Genomic DNA, 20,070 nt, shown 5'->3' with positions numbered 1-20,070 from the left:
ACATAAATAAATGTTGCTTATTCAATTGTTGTCTATTTGTATTTTTGTTAATTTATACAATTGAGCAAGTGTACATGTGATATTGGCAAGTGGCGTGTGAGAGAGGTTTTCAATTTATCATTATTTTTCTATTCTTTTTGTCATTTCTTGTTTCTTTGTGTAAAAAAGAATATATAACAAATGATCAGGATATTGGGAGTATAAATAAGGTCATGCTCTTTTAGATTCAATTTTAGCTCATTTCAGTTAATTTCAGCTTTATTCACTTCAGTTCAGTTTCATTTATTTTAGATCAGTTTAGTTCAGCTCATCTTTTCACAAATTTACTCTTAAGCTTTGTTTTTCTAATCTTAATTTCAACTCATTTCAGCTCCATTTAATTCAGTTCAACTCTTTTCAGCCAAAAAAAGCAAAATCTTACATCTGTTTAGTTCGTCTCAACTTTATTCAATTTAATTCGGTTCAATTTAATTCCATTAATTTAGTTCAATACAATTTAATTAACTCTTTTCAGTTGAAAAAAAATAAAACATGGCGAAGTTGACGTGAAGTTTGGTTTCAGAAACACAAGTCTTTTAGCTAGGGCCCATAGTATAGTAAATCAGCCATTTTATGAACCTGCTATCGAATTCCTTTGAACGTCCAACTCCTTATCTATCCTTTCTAAAAAAAGTAATTAACCCGTATTTTAAATGGAGCCTTTTAATAATTACTTTTACTCACTAATTTTTTATATTCATTTTATGATTATATTTAGTTAAAACTGTCTTATACACGACTAACTTTCTTTTTAATATATGTCACCTACTATTTCTAGGTAAAGAAAACCACAAAAAAACAAATTTATTGTTGATGAAATAAGAACTCCTTGTAAGTCGTAATTTATCAACTAATTGAGTTAGTTAACATCGACATTATTAATAAGAGATTAAAAGTTTCCAACTTCCGAAAAGTTTAATCTAGCATGCAATTCATTCATTAGCTATACACTTAAAGTATTGAGAATGAGTAGATTTAACTTCCGAAAAGTTACCTCAATCCTTATTTAATTTGTAGATATTTTGTTTTTATCTTATTTTTTCGATCTAACTTGTTTTAAGTAAACAAGTTTTACTTGTTTTAAGTAAACAAGTTTTACTTAAAACGAGACAAAAAAATCTGTGGGGAAAAACAGCTAATATACGTCTGAGTGAAATTTCAAGCTGTCAAAAATGACACGATCAGCAGCAGTTCAAAAGAGGTCCAATTCTCCAATCAATAATACAATTGCTAAAAGTAAAGTTAAGTCAAGTCAAGTATAGTGTAGTCGAGTCTTCGTCCTTGTACGTTATTGACTTTGAGTCAACGATATGCCTTTTACATGGCAAGAAATTTACCAACATTTTGGTATTTATTGCATGGCTAGTAATTTATAAAAAAAATTGAATAGGATTATTAAACTATTAGGCTATGATTAAAGATAAAAGGACGAAAAACATATACAGAGTATAAAATAAGGTATCGGAATTTGTACTGCCTGGGAGAAATGGAGAGTTCTAGTATTTTTTAACGACTCAAAATTTGTATTATGCTAGAGGGTCATGTTCTTTTGGACCAAATGTAGCAGAATTGCGCTGAATTAAAAGGAAATGAGCCGAGCTAGTTGAAAAGAGTTTAACTAAATTGAATAGAGCTGAAATATAAAGAAACGTTGAGTAGAGATGAGATATAGTGAATTAAAATAAATTTAATAGAGTTAAACTAAATTGAATACAAGCTGAAAAGAACCATACGAACCTTGACAGCATTACTTTCAAGCTAAAAAGTAAAGAAGATGGAGAATGAAAAATACTCAGGAATAATCTAGTTAGAGAAATTAAATAAGTAAATAAATCAAAATTTCCCAAATATACAATATTTCATAATCCTTCAATTTGTACTTTAATTAGATTATAATAATAAAAGGGATTTTCTATCATTGGGCCCTATTTTCTATCACTGATCTTAGAGTTTGTTGAGAATATATCATGATAAATTAGAGTTAAAACTCATATTTATCATAATTAGTGAAATAATGTTGAAAATATTTCCCTACTCCTTATCATGTAACCTTGGGGCACATGTTAACCCCTGATAAAAGTTTGTAATTGACATTCGAATTTAATATTTACTATTTAGATATATAAGTCTAATGCAATTAGATAACTAATTGATGTAAAAATTAAATTTGATAAAAATAAATAACATAATGATCTAATGCATATATGTAATATATTTACATAAATATATAAGCCTAATAAAATTTTATAATAAGTTCACGATATGTGTCATAAATAAATATATAATTTGTAAATATATGACTTAGCAAGTTTAAGGTATATATTATTTCATAGAAAATAAAATTTAAATGATAATTAGATGCAGCTCGAGAAAAAAGGATTATGCATTTGAGGTAGTGCCTCACACTTTGAAATTTATGAGCATATACAAATTTTTTTTTTATAAATATAGTTTTTGAGTAATATTATATTTTTTTAGTGTAATATTTTAGTAAATGTGCTCAAAAACTTTATACTAAATTAGAACTCAAAAACTTTAAAATAAAATTCAGTAAATAAATAATAAAAGGTATTATCTCAGATGTATAGTCTATGAACTGAGGCAGCTCAGGCAGCACCTGACGCTAATAATAGTTTTTGTTTTAAAGTTGAAACCATGCATACAACAAACTAGAAAAGTCAAGCGAAAAGTTTACTCCAGGATAATAGTCTAACAGAAGTAGAGTCATATATTATGACATTGAATTCTTAAGACTACCAAACTCTCAAATTATTATTACATACATTTACATAGTGCATTCACTTTGTACTAAAACCATGATCAAGATTGTCCCTTCAATATTGTTTCTCCTTTCTCTTACTTCACTAATTCTCAACGTAAGTCTTGTTATTTGTACTATGGATACAGTTGTTGTCATGCAACTTTGCTCAGAGACGGTTTTTCATCTTAACTCGTCATATGAGGACAATCTTAATACCCTTCTTTCAACCCTTTCTTTGAATTCTAACCAAAGCAACAATAATGGGTACTACGCCACTAACACATCTTCCTTAGGCGGTCGCTCAATCAATCCCGAGATAATCTATGGTCTTTACATATGTAGAGGAGACATTCCTTCTAAAGAATGCAATGAATGTGTTTCGGTTGCCACCCAAAACATATCTAAGGTCGACTGCCCGTCTGACAAGAGTGCGGTAGTTTGGTATAACAAATGCATGGTTCGATATTCAAACGTCTCTTTCCTTGGAACTGTAGATGAATCTGTTTCTTTGCCTTATAGAAACCAAGAGGATGTGTCGACTGATGCACAAGCTTACATGGATAAAGCAGGTGAAGTCTTACAGAGTTTGGCGGATCAGATGAGTAACCCAACGTCAGCCATGACCGGAGACAAGAGATACTTTGGGACTCAAGTCGCTCGACTTGAGGATAGTATCATCTCCGTGTACACAATGGTGCAATGCACCCCGGATCTTGCTCCGCTTGATTGTCAAAGGTGTCTCCAAATAATCACTAATGATAGTCCAACAAAGTGTGGCAGAAGCAAGGGTTGTCGGATATTGAATCCTAGTTGTAATCTAAGGTATGAGCAATATAGTTTCTCTGAACTACCTATGGCTCCGCCACCTTCAGTGTCACCATCGTCATTGGCTCCTCTCAAAGCACCTGCTATTCCGAGTTCCATTGGCAATTTTAGCACTCTCCCAACAGGTAAATGCCAGTTTATCATGTGTTGTTAGTTTATCACTCTTAACTTTAGCTTATTGTTCTAACTTAATCAGAAGTCTTATAGGTTTGTATCCAAGTCCTGAGAATGTAACTGTGTCAAAACTCATGAGGGAGAATTTTACCGCCCTAGTAATCTTACCCAACTCGAATTTGATTTGGATCAAACCAGATGGTGTACACAGACATGTTAAATTGTTAATGATTGGGGGGAGTAGATCCTTTTTTTTATAAAGTAGACAATACCCTCCTTATTTTGTCACAAACCACATAATAGGAGTTCGTAACAAAAACATTTCAAAAAAGTCTTAAAGTAATGATGAACAATTAATGCGCCCCTTCCTGGCTGAAAAAGGTCTTTGAAACTTAAGAGAAGATAATGCAAAAATCCATCTCTACATAGAGTTAAATTTCACTTGTGAAAAGAGGACCAATATTTGATGTTGAGAGTTCAAGATCATTAAAGCTTAGTGATAGATGAACCATCTCAACCAAAATCTTAAGGTGATGGTTGATGCCCAACTATTATAATTATTCCTATTACGCTCCCTCACTTAAATGCCCGTTGGGCTTGAAGAGTGGTTAGTTGTGCACCGGCTCCCCCGTACCATGTGCTGGGTTTCCACTTCGAGTTTTTTGAGGAGTTTCGAGGTTGTCAGGATTTGAACACGTGACCTTCGGTCACACTGGCTCTGATACCATGATAGATGAACCATCTCAACCAAAACCTTAAGGTGATGGTTGAGGCCCAACTAGAGGTGGACAACATAGCGGGCCAGCCCGGCCCGACACGGCCTAGCACTGTCACACGGGCCAGAATATAGAAGCCCGGTCAGCACATAGCCCAGCCCGGTCAGCACTACGGGCCATGCTAGTGTTGGGTTTTTTCAGCCCAGCCCGATTTTCAGCCCGTTTTTTTTATAAAAAAAAAATTGTAACCAGCCCGCCCCTATAGTGCCGTGCCCGGGCCTGACCAAAACCAGCCCAGCCCGGCCCGCCACAGCCCGGTCCTATGTTAGTGTCGTGCCAGTGCCACTCTACCCCAGCCCAGCCCGCCCTTGGCCCGCACCAGCCCAGCCCAATGTACATCTCTAGGCCCAACTATTATAATTATTCCTATTACTCAGTCACTCACACAGTCACACACAATTTATAAGTATCATTTTAACCAAAAGATTAAGTTAATGGTCGCAATCTACTCAATAGTTTTATATCCTAATTATATTTTATATAGGTAAAAGAGGCACGGGCACGAGTCGCGAATCACTTGTGCTAAAGATAGCCCTTGGATGCCTAGTGCTAGTTTTGGTGATTTTGGTGGTTGTCTTCATTGTTCTACTCATTATGAAAGGAAGGAGAAGCACTAATGGCGCAAGCAGTGGAAACATCACTATGCTTGGCATGAACGCAAGTCAACGTCCCAATTTTGACAACGGTATAACACTAAATTGAAATACAAAAAAACAAAAAAAAAATTAATATTCACTCTGTTTCAATTATTTGTTTAATTTTAATTAAAATACCCGTTACAATGAATATAAAAGGTAAACAAACAGAAATAGTATATATGCAGATATGCTCAACATTTTTTAATTTACATTTTTTATTTTTATTTTTGTAAAATTGAGTCATTTCTACTTGTATTAGGTTATGTTACGTCTGTTGACTCGTTGGAATATGACTTGGCTACACTCGAAGTCGCAACTAACAGTTTTTCGGACGACAACAAAATCGGTGAAGGCGGATTTGGTGGTGTTTATAAGGTACATACCAAAAATACTCCAATAAGTTATACAATGTAAAAAGTCAATAGCTCATGATACTCATGACTTGAGTTTAAAACCTATCAAAACCGCTTTTTTGCCTTCCTTTATGTCAAAAAAAAAAAAATATGCGTATATGATTAGAATTTCATAATTAAGTATCTTATGTTTCAGGGTACCCTGCAAAATGGTGTAGAAATAGCGGTCAAAAGATTGTCCAAGGGATCTAATCAAGGTTTAGAGCAATTCAAGAACGAGGTGTTGTTAGTTGCTAAGCATCAACACAGAAATCTAGTCAAGTTAATGGGATTTTGCTTAACATCAAATGAGATGTTACTTGTTTATGAATTCGCTTGTAACAAGAGCCTTGATTTGATTTTGTTTGGTAAGTGATTCAACATTTACTTTCATACTTCCTAGTAAATTGTTATCTATTTTCATTTTAAGGTATATTATTTATAATTCATTTGTTGTCATATTTTATTTTAGGCAAGTATTGAGCAAATGTTTAGCAGTGCAAGTGAGACTTAGGGGTGGTTAACAGTGCGGGTCGGCCGGGGCGGGGGCGGGCCGGGTCAGGTTTTGGGAGACCCGGAACCGGCCCGGGTAAGGGGTGGGACGGGCCGGGTCGGAAGTGACTCGTGAGGCGGGTCAAGGGCGGGTCCGGGGCGGGTCTGGGTTTGGGCGGGCCGGATTTGACATTTGGGGACCCATAACCGGCCCGGATATAGGGCGGGTTCGGTCCGGGGTTGGGTCATGCGGGCCGGGTTCATCAGCGGGTCACAGGCGGGCCGGGTTAGGATTAGCAAGGCCGACCCGCACTGTTGACCACTAGTGAGTCATAGTAATTTTTTTTAGTCTTTGTTTAAAATGAAATAGATAATAATTCATCCGGATAGAGGGACTAGGGAGGGAGTATAGTGTTAGAAACTTTTTGCTCAAGAATGGCGCAACCATTATTTTATTTTTTTTTAATTTTTTTTGCGGTCGTAAATAAATGTCTACTTAACTAGTCATAGCCTCAGCTTTAGGAAAAAAGTGATATAGCATAACTGAATGGTACCATATTTCAGTACTATCATTCTCACATACTCCCTCTTGTTTACCAAATTCTTTACATTTGCTTTCGATGTAGATGTTTAGGACCTTACATTCATTTGACTTTTGAAGAGCACTTTTGTTGTTTTAACCATTCATTTAAACCAAAAAAGGAAATGTAAAGAAACTTGGTGAATATGAGGGAGTAGGATACTAAGCTAAAGTCATAACCAAATATTACGTACTATGGTGGGTACTGAGTTCGATTCCTAGAGAGGGGTGCAAGCTCGGAAATCTCTAGTTCATTTGCATAGCTAATCTTTCATAATACTAAAAATGCACAGATAGTAATAGAAGACGACGTCTTGGCTGGCCTGCTCGTTACAAGATTATAAACGGCATTGCTCGAGGATTATCTTACCTCCACGAAGATTCTAGGCGTAGAATCATACATCGTGATCTTAAAGCTAGCAATATACTGTTGGATGCGAATATGAATCCCAAAATCTCAGACTTTGGTCTTGCAAGGTTCTTTAGCGAGAACCAATACCAGGAACACACGGCAAGGCTTGCTGGGACTATGTAAGTGCCAGCATACTGTCTTTGTTCAGTGAGGATCCTCTGTCCCACTTTGGTGTCCCATTCTGTGTGCCACACCACTTACATTTCGACACGTCACTTGTGACAAAATAAAATATTACAATATATATATTAATTTGTTGAGGTGTTGGAAGCTAAGTGGTGTGGCACACAGAATGGGACACCAAATGGGACAGAGGATCCTCACTGTTCTTTGTTCCAATCATTTATTTACCTTTTTTTTGTGAGAAGTATTTTAATCACATGTATGTACGCAACAAAAGGAGAATTAAGTTACCATCAACAACGTTATCTCAGTTTTTTAAAGAGGGCCAGTAAATTATGTGATGGGAATTAGATGTACGTAAAATGATGATTGCGTAGAAAACTGCAATGGTAGATTTTGATTTTCATAATAGAGAAATCCGACTATTTTAATGCGGACTCATTTTATTTAGTCTTTTATTTTATCATAATCAAACGCAAAGAATCGAGAGTCTTGTGTATGTATGAAATTCATTTACTGAATGCATACTAAAACTATTTTACATGTATAATGAAATTGGTAGTTCTTGTGTTGATTTAATTTGCAGAGGTTACATGGCCCCGGAATACATTGATTACGGTGAAATCTCGACCAAATCAGATGTGTATAGCTTCGGTGTTTTGGTTTTAGAGATTATAAGCGGAAAGAAGATTGGCAATCGTCATGCCGGGGTTGTAAAAAACCTTTTGACATATGTAAGTACCAATAGTCCCGTTTTTCCAATAAGATAGTCTAATATATGAAACACAGTCTGGATACGTACTTTTCGAGTTATTAATGATTTTATTAATTTGTTGTCCTAAATTATTAGGCATGGAAGCATTGGAATGAAGACACAATTGGAAGATTTGTAGATGAATGCATGGAAGATGCTTATAATAGTGAAGAAGTTAAGAGATGCATTCATTTGGGATTGTTATGTGTACAAAATGAAACGGAGCAAAGGCCTTCCATGATAAAGGTAGTGACTTATCTCAATAGTAATGTGGATCTTCCAGCCCCTCAACAGCCTACGCTCATCTCGTCTGTTATTGTTGGATCTGGCTCGGGAACAAGTGACCGCCAATCGGGTCAGTCGCATAAATCTAGATCCAGCACCAGAAGTATCTCGCAAAGTAATCTATCCGCGGGGAGATCGTCTCGATCTTTTCCCGGTGAAGAATCCTGCTGAATTTAAATTTATACCGCGAGTGTTGGATTATTTTAGCATATGGGTCGATCACAGGGAGATAGAAGACTAAGTACTGTTCAAACTTTTATTACAAGTTATCTACATGGATTAATAATTTGGTTTGTCTAACAAATCGTCACGATTATTTGTTGCCCTTTTTCATTTTGGGTGTCTTAGTTAATTGTTGTCCTTTCTATTTTAGGATTGCATTTGATGAACAATTTTGTCATTCACATGTAATTTAATCCACATGTCATTTAGTAATTGGTCATCTCTTCTTTCCTTGATCTTTGTGCCAAAATCAAAAGACAACAAATGACCGGGACGGAGGGAGTACATACTTGGATATAAGATTTGAACTTAGGTCATAAATATTAATTCTCTTGATTTTACCATTGAGCTTAGAGCTGACCATCAGCACGGGTTGACCCGGTCCAGCCCGGACCCGACTTGCTTTGACCCGTTATTTTATGCAACCTGGCATGAGTCGGCCCGACCCGACCTTAGCCCGCCGTTAACCGGGTCCTGAAATTCCAGCACGGTCCGGGCATGACCCGTCATTTTAGCAAAAATAAAAAATAAAAAAATAAAATGATAAGGCCCGCTAGCCCGACCCGCCATTGGCCCGCGGCCAACGTTGGGTCCTAGCTCGGGTCAATCATATCCCAGCCCAGTCCAACCAAGCCCGCGTCCTTCCCATTGGCCTGGCGTGGGTCTGACACTCTGACTTGGAGAGCCCGGTCCGGTCCGAGTACAGGTCTAGGCCCGATAAGTACTCTCTAATTGACATCTGCTATAAGCAATCAATGCGAAATTCATTTTCTTCTCGATCCCAATCATATTCCTTAGAGATTTACAAATTAAAATGTATAACATCTTCAACAAATATACAAAATAACAAAAGAATTAAATCCCCAAAATTACAATTACCACCCGAAAAACGAAATTTCACGTAAAATAAACCGGACACTTCTTGTCCCTATAATTATCCAATAATACACCATTAGGGCCTAATATAACATTACAATTAGCATGCAATTTATGTCTTTTTGTGTCCCATTTTGAAAAAATCTCAAATTTAAGCACTGAATTTAATTGAAGTCGTAAAGTTACGGTGCCAATCGTACGATCTTGTTGCATACTGGTCCAAAGTTGATTACTAATTGTAAAACCAACAAAATCTTTAAGAATAATAGTTGAGTTCTTGAATCCTTGATCAAATGCTTCGGTTTGTATGGGTGCACCTCCAATTTGTTGGTTTTTGTAGTAAAGACTGCATGAAATTGAATCATAGTGTACCTCAACCTGCGAAAAAAATTTAATCAATAAAAAAACCGTCTCACAAGTGACACCGAAAGACTTTCTTGTTGTATAATTGGTGAGGAAGTTAGTCTTATGTAGGGGCGTAGCCGAGACAATATGAGCTTGAGGTTGAGTGGGGCTCGTAATCAGCTCGTATCTCTCCGAGCTTAAAAAGTTAAAGCTCATAATAGGCTCAAGCTCGATTAAATTATTGATTATTTCCTTTATTTTTTTCGTTTTTAAAATTAAATTAAAAATAAATATATTTTAAGATAAGTAGCAATTATAAGTTACTTAACAAATATAAGAAAAATATAATCATAAATACTAAAATAATGGATTAGGAACAATATAGTTGCAAAATACTAAAATTGAATAATATAAAGAATAAAATGAGCCTAAACAAGCTTTTGATCCGAGCTTTGCGAAGCTCGGAATCGACTTAGATTTGGCCAAGCAAGGCTCCAGATCAGCTCGGAATCAGTTTTAACCGATTTTGAGTTGAACTTTGACTGAACTGATTCTAGCTTTACGAAGCTTGGAATCGACTTAGATTTGGCCAAGCAAGGCTCCAAATCAGCTCGGAATCAGTTTTAATCGATTTCGAGTTGAACTTTGACCTAACTGATTTCGAGGGATCTACGAGCCGACTCTGGTCATTCACAACCGTGGTCTTATATAAGACGGTTTACACTAATATAGTTTTAAACAGATGCAAATCAAAACCCTACTAATAATAGGAAAAAGTTATTACCAAAAAATATCAATTTACGATAAATTTACATAAAACTACCTTACACAAGTATTTAAAATGTTGTCAAAATACCTTTTGATTAGGATTACGGATGGTGACATTAAAATGAACTTGAGCATTTTGAGGCGAAACATTGGGCTGGGCCAACGTCAACATCGTAAAATCTTCAATAAAAAACCTGGGCTTATGTGGGCGAAGGCTAAGCCATAAAATAAAAGCAATCAAGCCCACAAGACAAAAGATGAACAAAAAAATTGTGCATATGAACTTTGATATTCTTGTGCTTAGGCTCTCCCTAACCCGGTGCGCGTAGTAACGCGCCGTGTGTGGCCGACTTAAGTACGGTTTCAGGTTATTTTCGGGCCCATGTATCGGAAGACCATGGCTTTGGTGGTGCATTTTTTGAGTTTTTTTTTTTTGGTGTTTTTTGTGTTTTTGTACATGTAAATTAAACAGTGTTGAGACAAGGTTTTATGTAGTGAAATTTGCATGTGATAAAGTTTGATGAAGTATAGATTGTATGGTTGTATATTGCATGGAGAAAGAAAAGAATATATGAATGAGTGTGGAAACTAAAAGCTAAAGGTAAAAGGTGAGGTTTCCTAAGGTATGTGTGCAAGCATATTATTAATATTTTCTCTGTTTCGGTCATTTGTTTACGTTTGATTTTGACACGAAAACCAACAAAGGAGAAGGGGTCTGTTATTGAATGATAAATGGACCAAATTGAATATGTAGGATTAAATTGTTCATCAAAAGCATTCCCAAAATAGAAAGGTAAACAATTGACTGAAACCCCTAAAATGGAATAGGTAAACAAATAATCGTGACGGAAGGAATAATGTTTTAAGCATGTATGTGCCACAATACGATACTTGCGAGTATGAGTATCGAAGAAGATTTAGCCTAGTAATTCAGATGGAAGATTGTCACGGGTTTAAATATCTCTCTCCCATATTAGCATATATATTGTACCGAGTACTGACCTTGTGCTTCATTTGTCGAAAGAAAAAAAAATTACGAGTATGATTCCGAGTCTAATTACTAAAGTTATTATCAAATTATTAATAATAATACTCGACTTAAATGTCTAGATTGGAACGGTCGTTTAATGTCTAAGGTTCGAGTCATTATCACTTCAACTTGTTATAATAACACTTGTACGAAATATGTAGATGTAATAAGAAAAAATATACGGAGTAATAAAATAGATATCTAAAAGATTATTTGCATAATAAAGCGAATGAAAATCGCATTATAATTCAATAATAATAACTACGATGAATAACAACAACGACAATTTTTAGCACCGGGAGGGTGAAGCGCCGGAGGCTCGCAATAATAAGTGGATGTATCAGGAAATCCCCTTTCTTCACACATTGCTCGGCATGATTCTATATCGTTGCATCGAGACACATACAAACATCCCCATTCTTTAACATGACCAAAGAAAAAGAAATTCAGTTTTAGTATTTTATAACACGGGTTTAAACAAAAGTTTATGTAAAACGAATTTATTCATCATGATCTAGATAAAAATGTAGAAGTAGTCCTTAACAAAACCCGTTTTACAGTTTTTTATATAAGCCCGCCTAACACAAATATTTATGAAATAAATTCATTTAATTCATTAAATCCACAAAACAAAAATTGTTGTATGTGTATTGAAATTAAATATCATGTATTCATACAGAAACACATAAATCGTCGGTTTGGACAATTTCGAGATAATTCCTATCGTAATTCGTAAATTGTGATAAAACATGATGAACTCGTACAAATTTTGAGTAAACTTTTTAACTTTCGCCGGACCTTACGATAAATAGAGAATTTTTTTTGCTAATCGGAAATATACTCAATCGATAGTTAGGGCAATCTCCTTTGTAGTACTGAAAAACTTTGTTAGACTTAAAAGGGTATAATTGGTCCAAGTAATAATCTTGATATCTTAGATTATGTACTTAATTAAAATACTATTCATATGAAATAAAAAAAATCAAAATAAATGAATGAGACAAACGGAGTAATGAAATATGTACCTTTGCATTGAGCAATGAGGAAAAGAGAGACAAAAAGAATGTACAAGAGTTGAAGCCTTGAAGATGCCATTATTGTGCACTTATGCGTTGTTTGGTGAATGCTTTGTGTTTACACTTTCTACATTTTTAATTTGGATATAATCAATTTATATTAATAAGATGAATATTTGAGGATCAAGGGGATTATTTTTTTATTATTATTACCGTTACGTAATCCTCTACGAGTTATAGAAAATTAATGTAGACAGGAAGGATAATTTTTATAATATGAAGGGATATTTACTACTACATTAATGCAATAAAGCTCAAAATGGGATAATATTACAAGGTGATATTGTCTGATTTTTCGGTTTATTTGGAAATCGTAGTAGTCTTTTTGTGGATATTTTTCTGATCGTGAATGTGGCTTGAGTTTACGATAATTAAAAACGACATTTGATCTTGTTATCCTAAACATTGAAAAATTATAATTTATTAGCTAATAATATTTCGGTTTTTCTAATGTGTACCCATAGGGCAAACGGGTATATATCTCTCTTTAGAGTCTTCTTATCACAAAGTTTATTGATTGCCTCAGCGAGTACTATTCAGGCTCGTATGTCAAAAATTGGCTCGTATGTCAAAAATTAGCATTCTGCTGTATACCTCTGAATCATCGAAAATTAGCATTATGCTATACCTTTTAATCCGTTGGTTCAAACGCGTTATTTCTACAAAATTAACAAGTTTAACTTGATCACATACAGTATTTGTAGCTAACCGGAATAAAATAGCACAAAAGCATAATCATACATACGCACTTCTTTACATAGATTTTAGCGAAAATTTCAAATCAATTCATCTGCTGAATCAACTACTACAAATTCACGATGAATACATAATGACATACACGTTCCCGGCAGATAAAATAAAAGATCAAAACAGAAACAATAAGCATACAAAAACCATGACCCAAAACATTCTGAACAAATAGGAATGACAAACAGGAAATACAGTTTTGCGGCTGATCGAATATGAAAGTTTATTAGGAGGCTTATGTTACGGAAATATAATATTGTATGTAATATTATGGTAGTCGTGTTTTAGGTAATTGTGTTTCGGTAAATATTCGGTTTCCTAAAACCGGTGTTAGGGTTGTAACGTTTGTACTAATATATATATGTATTGTCTTCCATCGTAATAACATATCAGAAAATTCCCAAACTTTGTCTTGTCAATTACGTTTAACTTGGTAATCAGAGCAAGGTTGTATTTCTTAAAAATCGTCGCCCGTCAGTATGTCAGGCGACAATTCAGGCAGTGACACCAAGGAGGGAAGAGTTGCCCTCAGTCCATATTTCCTCTCTACTTCCGACAAGCCCGGGGACAAAATCATTCATGTTATGTTAAACGGTGAAAACTACGATGAGTGGTCAGTTAAGCTTGATCATGGTGCTCTCCGTTCTAGAAAGAAGACGGGATTTGTTGATGGCTCGATTAAGAAGCCAGATGAAAAGTCGGACGATATTGAAGATTGGTACATGGTAAACGCAATGGTGGTTGCGTGGATTTTTAATGTCATTGAACCCAAGTTGGGTTCAACAATTACATATCTGTAAGAAGCCAAGATCCTGTGGGACGATATTGAGCAAAGGTTCAGCGATGGAAACAGGCCAAAGCTTCATCGAGTCAAAGGCGCAATTGATGCGTGCAAGCAAGGAGAAACAGAGTCTGTGTCCGAGTATTATGGTCGATTGAAGAAATTGTGGGATGAACTCGATAAATATGCTCGAAATCCCACCTGTGAATGTCGTGGATGTAAGTGTCGTATCAACCAGAAGTTAGATAAGAAACGTGACGAAGGAAAGTTGCACGATTTTATTTTGGGACTCGACAAACACTATGCTACGATATGTTCTAGTTTGTTGTTACAAGAACCATTACCTTCGCTTAATAGGGCTTATGCCACCATAATTCAAAAAAAAGGAGTGCGAGGGAATGGTGAAGTCAGTGTACCTAGTGGTCGTGGTGAAGGTCAGATCCATTGGATTTGCATCAAAAACAGCCCATAATGCCAATGATATACCTCGGATAGAAGGAGGAATTCATCTTGCGGGAGACATGGATAGAGAGTAGTCATGGCCAAAGTGCTCAAAGTGTAACCGTTGGGATCATGTTAGAGAAAAGTGTTTTGACATTATTGGGTATCGTAAAGGCTGGAGAGAAAGGGGTAAGCAGGACAACAACTACTACAACAGTGGGGGCCGTGGTGGAGGTCGTGGGCGAGGTGGAAGCTATGGGCGAGGAGCGAATTAAGCTCGTTCCAGTGAAGAGACGTCAGAGACCAAAGAACAACATGTGAGTGTACCAAAAGAACAGTGGGATGCGTATGTCAACGATGCTAGAGGGCCGTGTTCTTCAGGTGCCAGTAATCGCATGTCTGGTAAGATAAATAAAGCAAATCTCTGGTCATTAGATTCGGGTGCTACGCGTCATATGACAGGTAGTTGTGAATTGTTGACCGATGTGCATGAAATTGCGCTATGTATGGTGACATTACCAAATGCAAAAACATCCAAGGCAACCAAGGAAGGCAGAGTTGTATTAGGAGGAAGTCTTGTTTTGAATAAAGTTTTGTTCGTGCCCGAATTTCATTGTAACCGGGTGTCCGTGTTTCAGTTAAGAATCGATCTTGATTGTACAATTCAGTTCAATAATTCATCTTGTGTTTTACAGGACCGCGTGTCGAAGACGACGATTGGTACGAATGAACAACATGGTCGGCTATATCTTCTTAAGGGACAGACGAGCAATAAAGGGTGTGAGGCGCAGAAGAAGGACGATGAGGCTAGTATGTGGCATCGGAGGTTGGGTCATCCTTCAAGAAGAATAGCAAAGTATTTACCGTTTATTAGTAGTAATAAGAGCATTAATCATAATTCTGAACTTTGTGATATTTGTTTTTGTGCTAAACAAACAAGAGAAAAATTCATTATTAGCGATAATAAAGCAGTCAAGATTTTTGAATTAATACACTGCGATTTGTGGGGTGATTATCGTACGCCTTCATTCTGTGGTAGCCGTTATTTTTTGACAATTGTTGATGATTACTCTCGCGCTGTTTTGTTGTATTTAGTTAAAACTAAAGATGAAGTGTCACAACTACTAAAAAATTTTGTTGCAATGGTGAAGCGACAATTTGATGTCGATGTCAAAATTATCCGTACTCGATAATTGAACGGAATTCACATGTCTAAAGTCTTATTTTGCTGAGAATAGTATTATCCATCAAACAACTTGTGTGGGTACTTTTCAACAAAATGGTAGAGTGGAGAGAAAACACCGGCATAACTCAATGTCGCGAGAGCCCTTCGTTTTCAGTCAGGTTTGCCTATTAAATTTTGGGGTGAATGTGTCTGAACTGCCGGTTATTTAATTAATAGGACACTTTCCGTTTTATTACAAGGTAAAGCCCCATTTGAGATGTTGTTCGGCAAAGGTCTTGTTTATGATAATATTCGGGTATTTGGTCGTCTTTGTTTTGTAAAGCATCCTCGTCGTGATGGGGATAAATTTGCCTCTCGAAGTCGTTGATGTGTCTTTGTTGGTTATCCATACGGAAATAAAGGTTAGGAGGTTTATGATGTCGAGTCAAACGAATTTTTGATATCGAGGGGCGTAAGCTTTGATGAGAATGCGTTTCCATTCCAACGTAATGCCGAAGTGGTGCTGGTCAGCCTAGTCGAATAGATGGATTGGGCAGTAGTAATGACGATGTGGTGTTAGGTGATGTTCTTTATATGATGGTAAATGATACGGTGAAAGAGGAGCAGCGTGTCTCGAGGGGTGAGTCAGAGCACCGAGAGAAGCATGGCGAGTTTCAAGGTGGTGTAGATGGTGTAGATGCTGGCAATGGTATCGACGCTGGCTCTGAGAACGCTGAGGTCAATGAATTTGGTCGAGGGAAGCGACCTCACGTCCCTTGGTCTCGCTATGATAAAAATGAATATGTTACAAGTACAGTGATGATTGTCCTTTTTAGCGAAGATAATAGGCGTCCGTCTATTTCGTCTGTTCCATTGTCGTCAGGTACACCTTATCCTTTAGCACATTATGTTAATTATGAACAATTTACAGTCAAACATCGTTGTTTTTTTAGCACTCTAGAAACTAATGTCGAGCCCAAGACTTTCCGTGAGGCCGTGCAGGATACAAGGTGGCGAGAGGCTATGCAAACCGAGGTTGATGCTCTTGTCCGCAATGGCACTTGGGAAATAGTTGATTTTCCGAGTGATAAAAAGGTCATTGGTAACAAGTGGGTGTATAAGGTGAAATTGAAAGTTGATAGTTCTGTCGAGCGATACAAGGCTATGCTCGTAGTGCTTGGCAATAAACAAGAAGCAGGTATTGATTATTATGAAACTTTTGCTCCCACGGCTAAGAATCTAAGATGGTAACAGTTCGTGTTTTTCTAGCTCTAGCCGCTGCTCGTAAATGGGAATTACACCAGATGGATGTGCATAATGTCTTCTTACATGGAGATTTGGGGGCGGAGGTATATATGCGTCTTCCACTTAGTTATTCAGTTGACACTCCGAGTAAGGTTTGTAAATTGATGAAGTCGTTGTACGGGCTTCGTCAGGCGTCTCGTTTTTGGTTTGCGAAATTATCCGCTGCTCTTACTGCTTATGGTTTTGTTCAATGTCTTAATGATTACTCTTTATTTCGGTATTCCAAGGGTGTGTTGAAGTCTATATTTTGGTCTATGTTGATGATCTCGTTCTTGGCGGCAATAATAGTGCGGTTATTGATCATGTTATGTCCTATTTGAGTACCTGTTTTCATATGAAAGATCTCGGGTCACTAAAATATTTTCTGGGTATAGAAGTTGCTCGGAACTCTTCTGGTATATTCATTTATCAATGGATGTATACTTTAGATATATTGTCTGAGAAAGGTATTAGTGGTGGCAAATCAACGAATGTGCCGATAGAACAAAATCATCGTTTAGCCTTGTCTAAAGACGAGTTGTTGACTGATCCAGTGAAGTATTGTCGGTTGATTGGCCGTCTTATTTATCTTACCATCACCAGGCCAGATTTATCTTATACTTTTCACATTTTGTCTAAGTTTCTGCAGCAACCGCGCTTGGCTCATTGGCATGCGGCTTTACGCGTGCTTCGTTATTTAAAGAATAATCTTGGTCAAGGTTTATTATTTTCTGCCAAAAGCATTTTGGAGGGTTCCATTTATTGTGATGCCGATTATGCAAGTTATCCTCTGACTCGTCGTTCGTTGACAGCTTATTTTGCTTTCTTGGGGGTTGTCCGATATCCTACAAAACAAAAAAACATCCAACAGTGTCGCGCTCATCTACTGAAGCTAAATATCGTGATATGGCCGCCGCGACATGTGAAGTTAAGTGGTTATGCTTATTACATTTTATTCATGTTTTTGTTAAACGTCCTGTTGTTCTTCATTGTGATAGTCAGTCGGCGTTGTCTCTTGCTCGCAATCCCGTCTTCAATGAACGTACGAAGCATATCGAGATAGATTGTCATTTTGTTCGGGATGCCATTCATGATGGCGTTATTTGTCCTTCGTACGTACATACGTTCCCAGCAGATAAAATAAAAGATAAAAAGATAAACAACACAAAACAGAAACAATAAGCATACAAAGACCATGATCCAAAACATTCTGAACAAATAGGAATGACAAAGAGGAAATACAGTTTTACGGCTCATCGAATATGAAAGTTTATTAGGAGGCTTACTTGTGGCATTGGTGGATTCGGGGTTCCGGAATCGACTATGTACATTTCATTGAACCTCAAATCAGAAGTCATGAGAATAGTTTTGACATTGCCCAAAACCTTAGTATCAAGCCCATTTTCTTGTTTTGCCATTAAAACTAATCTACGGAGCTTAATCGACCAATTACTCTGTATCCCCTTGATTACCGGAATATTATCTTGAATAAACTCGTCAGCATACGTAAATTCTTCCAGATTTTGAACCCAGATCTTTAAAGAAACAACCGAGAAACACTTGATTATACTTAGACTCTTCATGCTAGTTGATTCAAGTGTACATTACTCAAGCCCTCACAATCCTCCAACATCAGTGTCTTCAAAAGCTTACTCAACTCCACTACTGCATCCAAATCAAAGTCCAACAATACAACTTTCTTTATTTCAATTAAAACCAATACATTGAATTGAGGCCAAATCACTATTCCCCAATTCATATGTATACCCCCATCAAACCTAAACTTCACCAAATTCCTACAAGCCGAAAAATCTAAGACGAAATCGGATGGGTAATAAACTCATCCGGCTTCAAAATCAAAAACACACAATTTCTCGGTAAAACTCAATAGACCCAGAATTCGGATGATTCTTAGTACGAGTTCCTTCAGAAATCACAATCGATTATCACAAGATAACCCCCGATTTCTCGCAACACTCACATTGAATGATTCCATATCCCCATGAAGTGATATATATTAAATAAATAGAAAATATATATTAAATAAATACATGAAGTGAATATAAACTATTATAGGTATTATTATAGCTTTTATAGCCATTTTACAACCATATATTCCAATATTTAAATTTTATTTTTAATTTATTTTGTGGTATTATTGAATAAGATAATTGAATGCCGAGGAACTCAAGAGATAGATTAAATAAGAAAAACTTTTAATGAAAATGGTGAGGGTTAAGTAATATGAAGAGTTTTAATCAATTTAATAACATACTTGATTACAAAAATTAATAAAATAGGAAAACAATATTAATTAATTTGGTGGGTGTTAAGTATTATGAAGAGTTTTAATCAATTTATTAACATCTTTTATTACAAAAATGAATTAAATAGGAAAAAAATGTTAATAAAAATGATGGGTATTAAATAATATGAAGATTTTAATTATAAATTATGAAACTTTGATGTAAATTAGTAAGGGTTACATAAATTTTGTTACCAATGTACTTAAACTAATGCCTTGTAATAATAAGTTGATAATTCATGTCACATTAAAATTTGTCATGTCATGTGTAGTATGTGACGTGACTTTTGGTTAATGTTATGTGGTATTTAGCCGATAAAATGTCAAGATTAATTATAAATTATGAAACTTTGATATAAATTTGTAAGGGTTACATAAATTTTGGAAAACAATATATTTAAATTAATGTCATGTAGTAATAAGTTGATAATTCATGTCAAATTCAAATTTGTCATGTCATGTGTAAGTGACGTGGCTTTTTATTATTTTTATGTGGCATTTAGCCGATGTCTACGTGGCATTTTTATGTGACGAGTAATGAAATATGTACCTTTGCATTGAGCAATGAGGAAAAGAGAGACAAAAAGAATGTACAAGAGTTGAAGCCTTGAAGATGCCATTATTGTGCACTTATGCGTTGTTTGGTGAATGCTTTGTGTTTACACTTTCTACATTTTTAATTTGGATATAATCAATTTATATTAATAAGATGAATATTTGAGGATCAAGGGGATTATTTTTTTATTATTATTACCGTTACGTAATCCTCTACGAGTTATAGAAAATTAATGTAGACAGGAAGGATAATTTTTATAATATGAAGGGATATTTACTACTAC

The 20,070-nt window shown here is 35.8% G+C and overlaps 2 protein-coding genes across 2 annotated transcripts; one reads left to right on the top strand and one right to left on the bottom strand.

Annotated features, from left to right (window-relative positions):
* The first annotated feature begins 2,745 nt into the window (after positions 1–2,745).
* On the top strand, positions 2,746–8,563 carry LOC141595985 (cysteine-rich receptor-like protein kinase 25). Its single transcript, XM_074415972.1, has 7 exons — positions 2,746–3,750; positions 5,000–5,200; positions 5,413–5,528; positions 5,703–5,913; positions 6,911–7,148; positions 7,739–7,886; positions 8,003–8,563. Exons 1-7 carry the CDS (start codon positions 2,856–2,858, stop codon positions 8,360–8,362), a joined length of 2,169 nt encoding a protein of 722 aa, XP_074272073.1. The 5' UTR covers positions 2,746–2,855; the 3' UTR covers positions 8,363–8,563.
* A 651-nt stretch (positions 8,564–9,214) lies between these two features.
* LOC141593986 (NDR1/HIN1-like protein 2) lies at positions 9,215–10,897 on the bottom strand. The gene is made up of 2 exons (XM_074414202.1): positions 10,491–10,897; positions 9,215–9,667 (listed from the first exon to the last, which is right to left on the bottom strand). The coding sequence occupies exons 1-2, from the start codon at positions 10,815–10,817 to the stop codon at positions 9,311–9,313; spliced, it is 684 nt and encodes a 227-aa protein (XP_074270303.1). The 5' UTR covers positions 10,818–10,897; the 3' UTR covers positions 9,215–9,310.
* Positions 10,898–20,070: the final 9,173 nt, after the last annotated feature.

This window comes from Silene latifolia, chromosome 8 (genome assembly GCF_048544455.1).
Source record: "Silene latifolia isolate original U9 population chromosome 8, ASM4854445v1, whole genome shotgun sequence".
Lineage (NCBI taxonomy): Eukaryota > Viridiplantae > Streptophyta > Magnoliopsida > Caryophyllales > Caryophyllaceae > Silene > Silene latifolia.
This window is presented reverse-complemented; position numbering and strand designations above follow the sequence as displayed.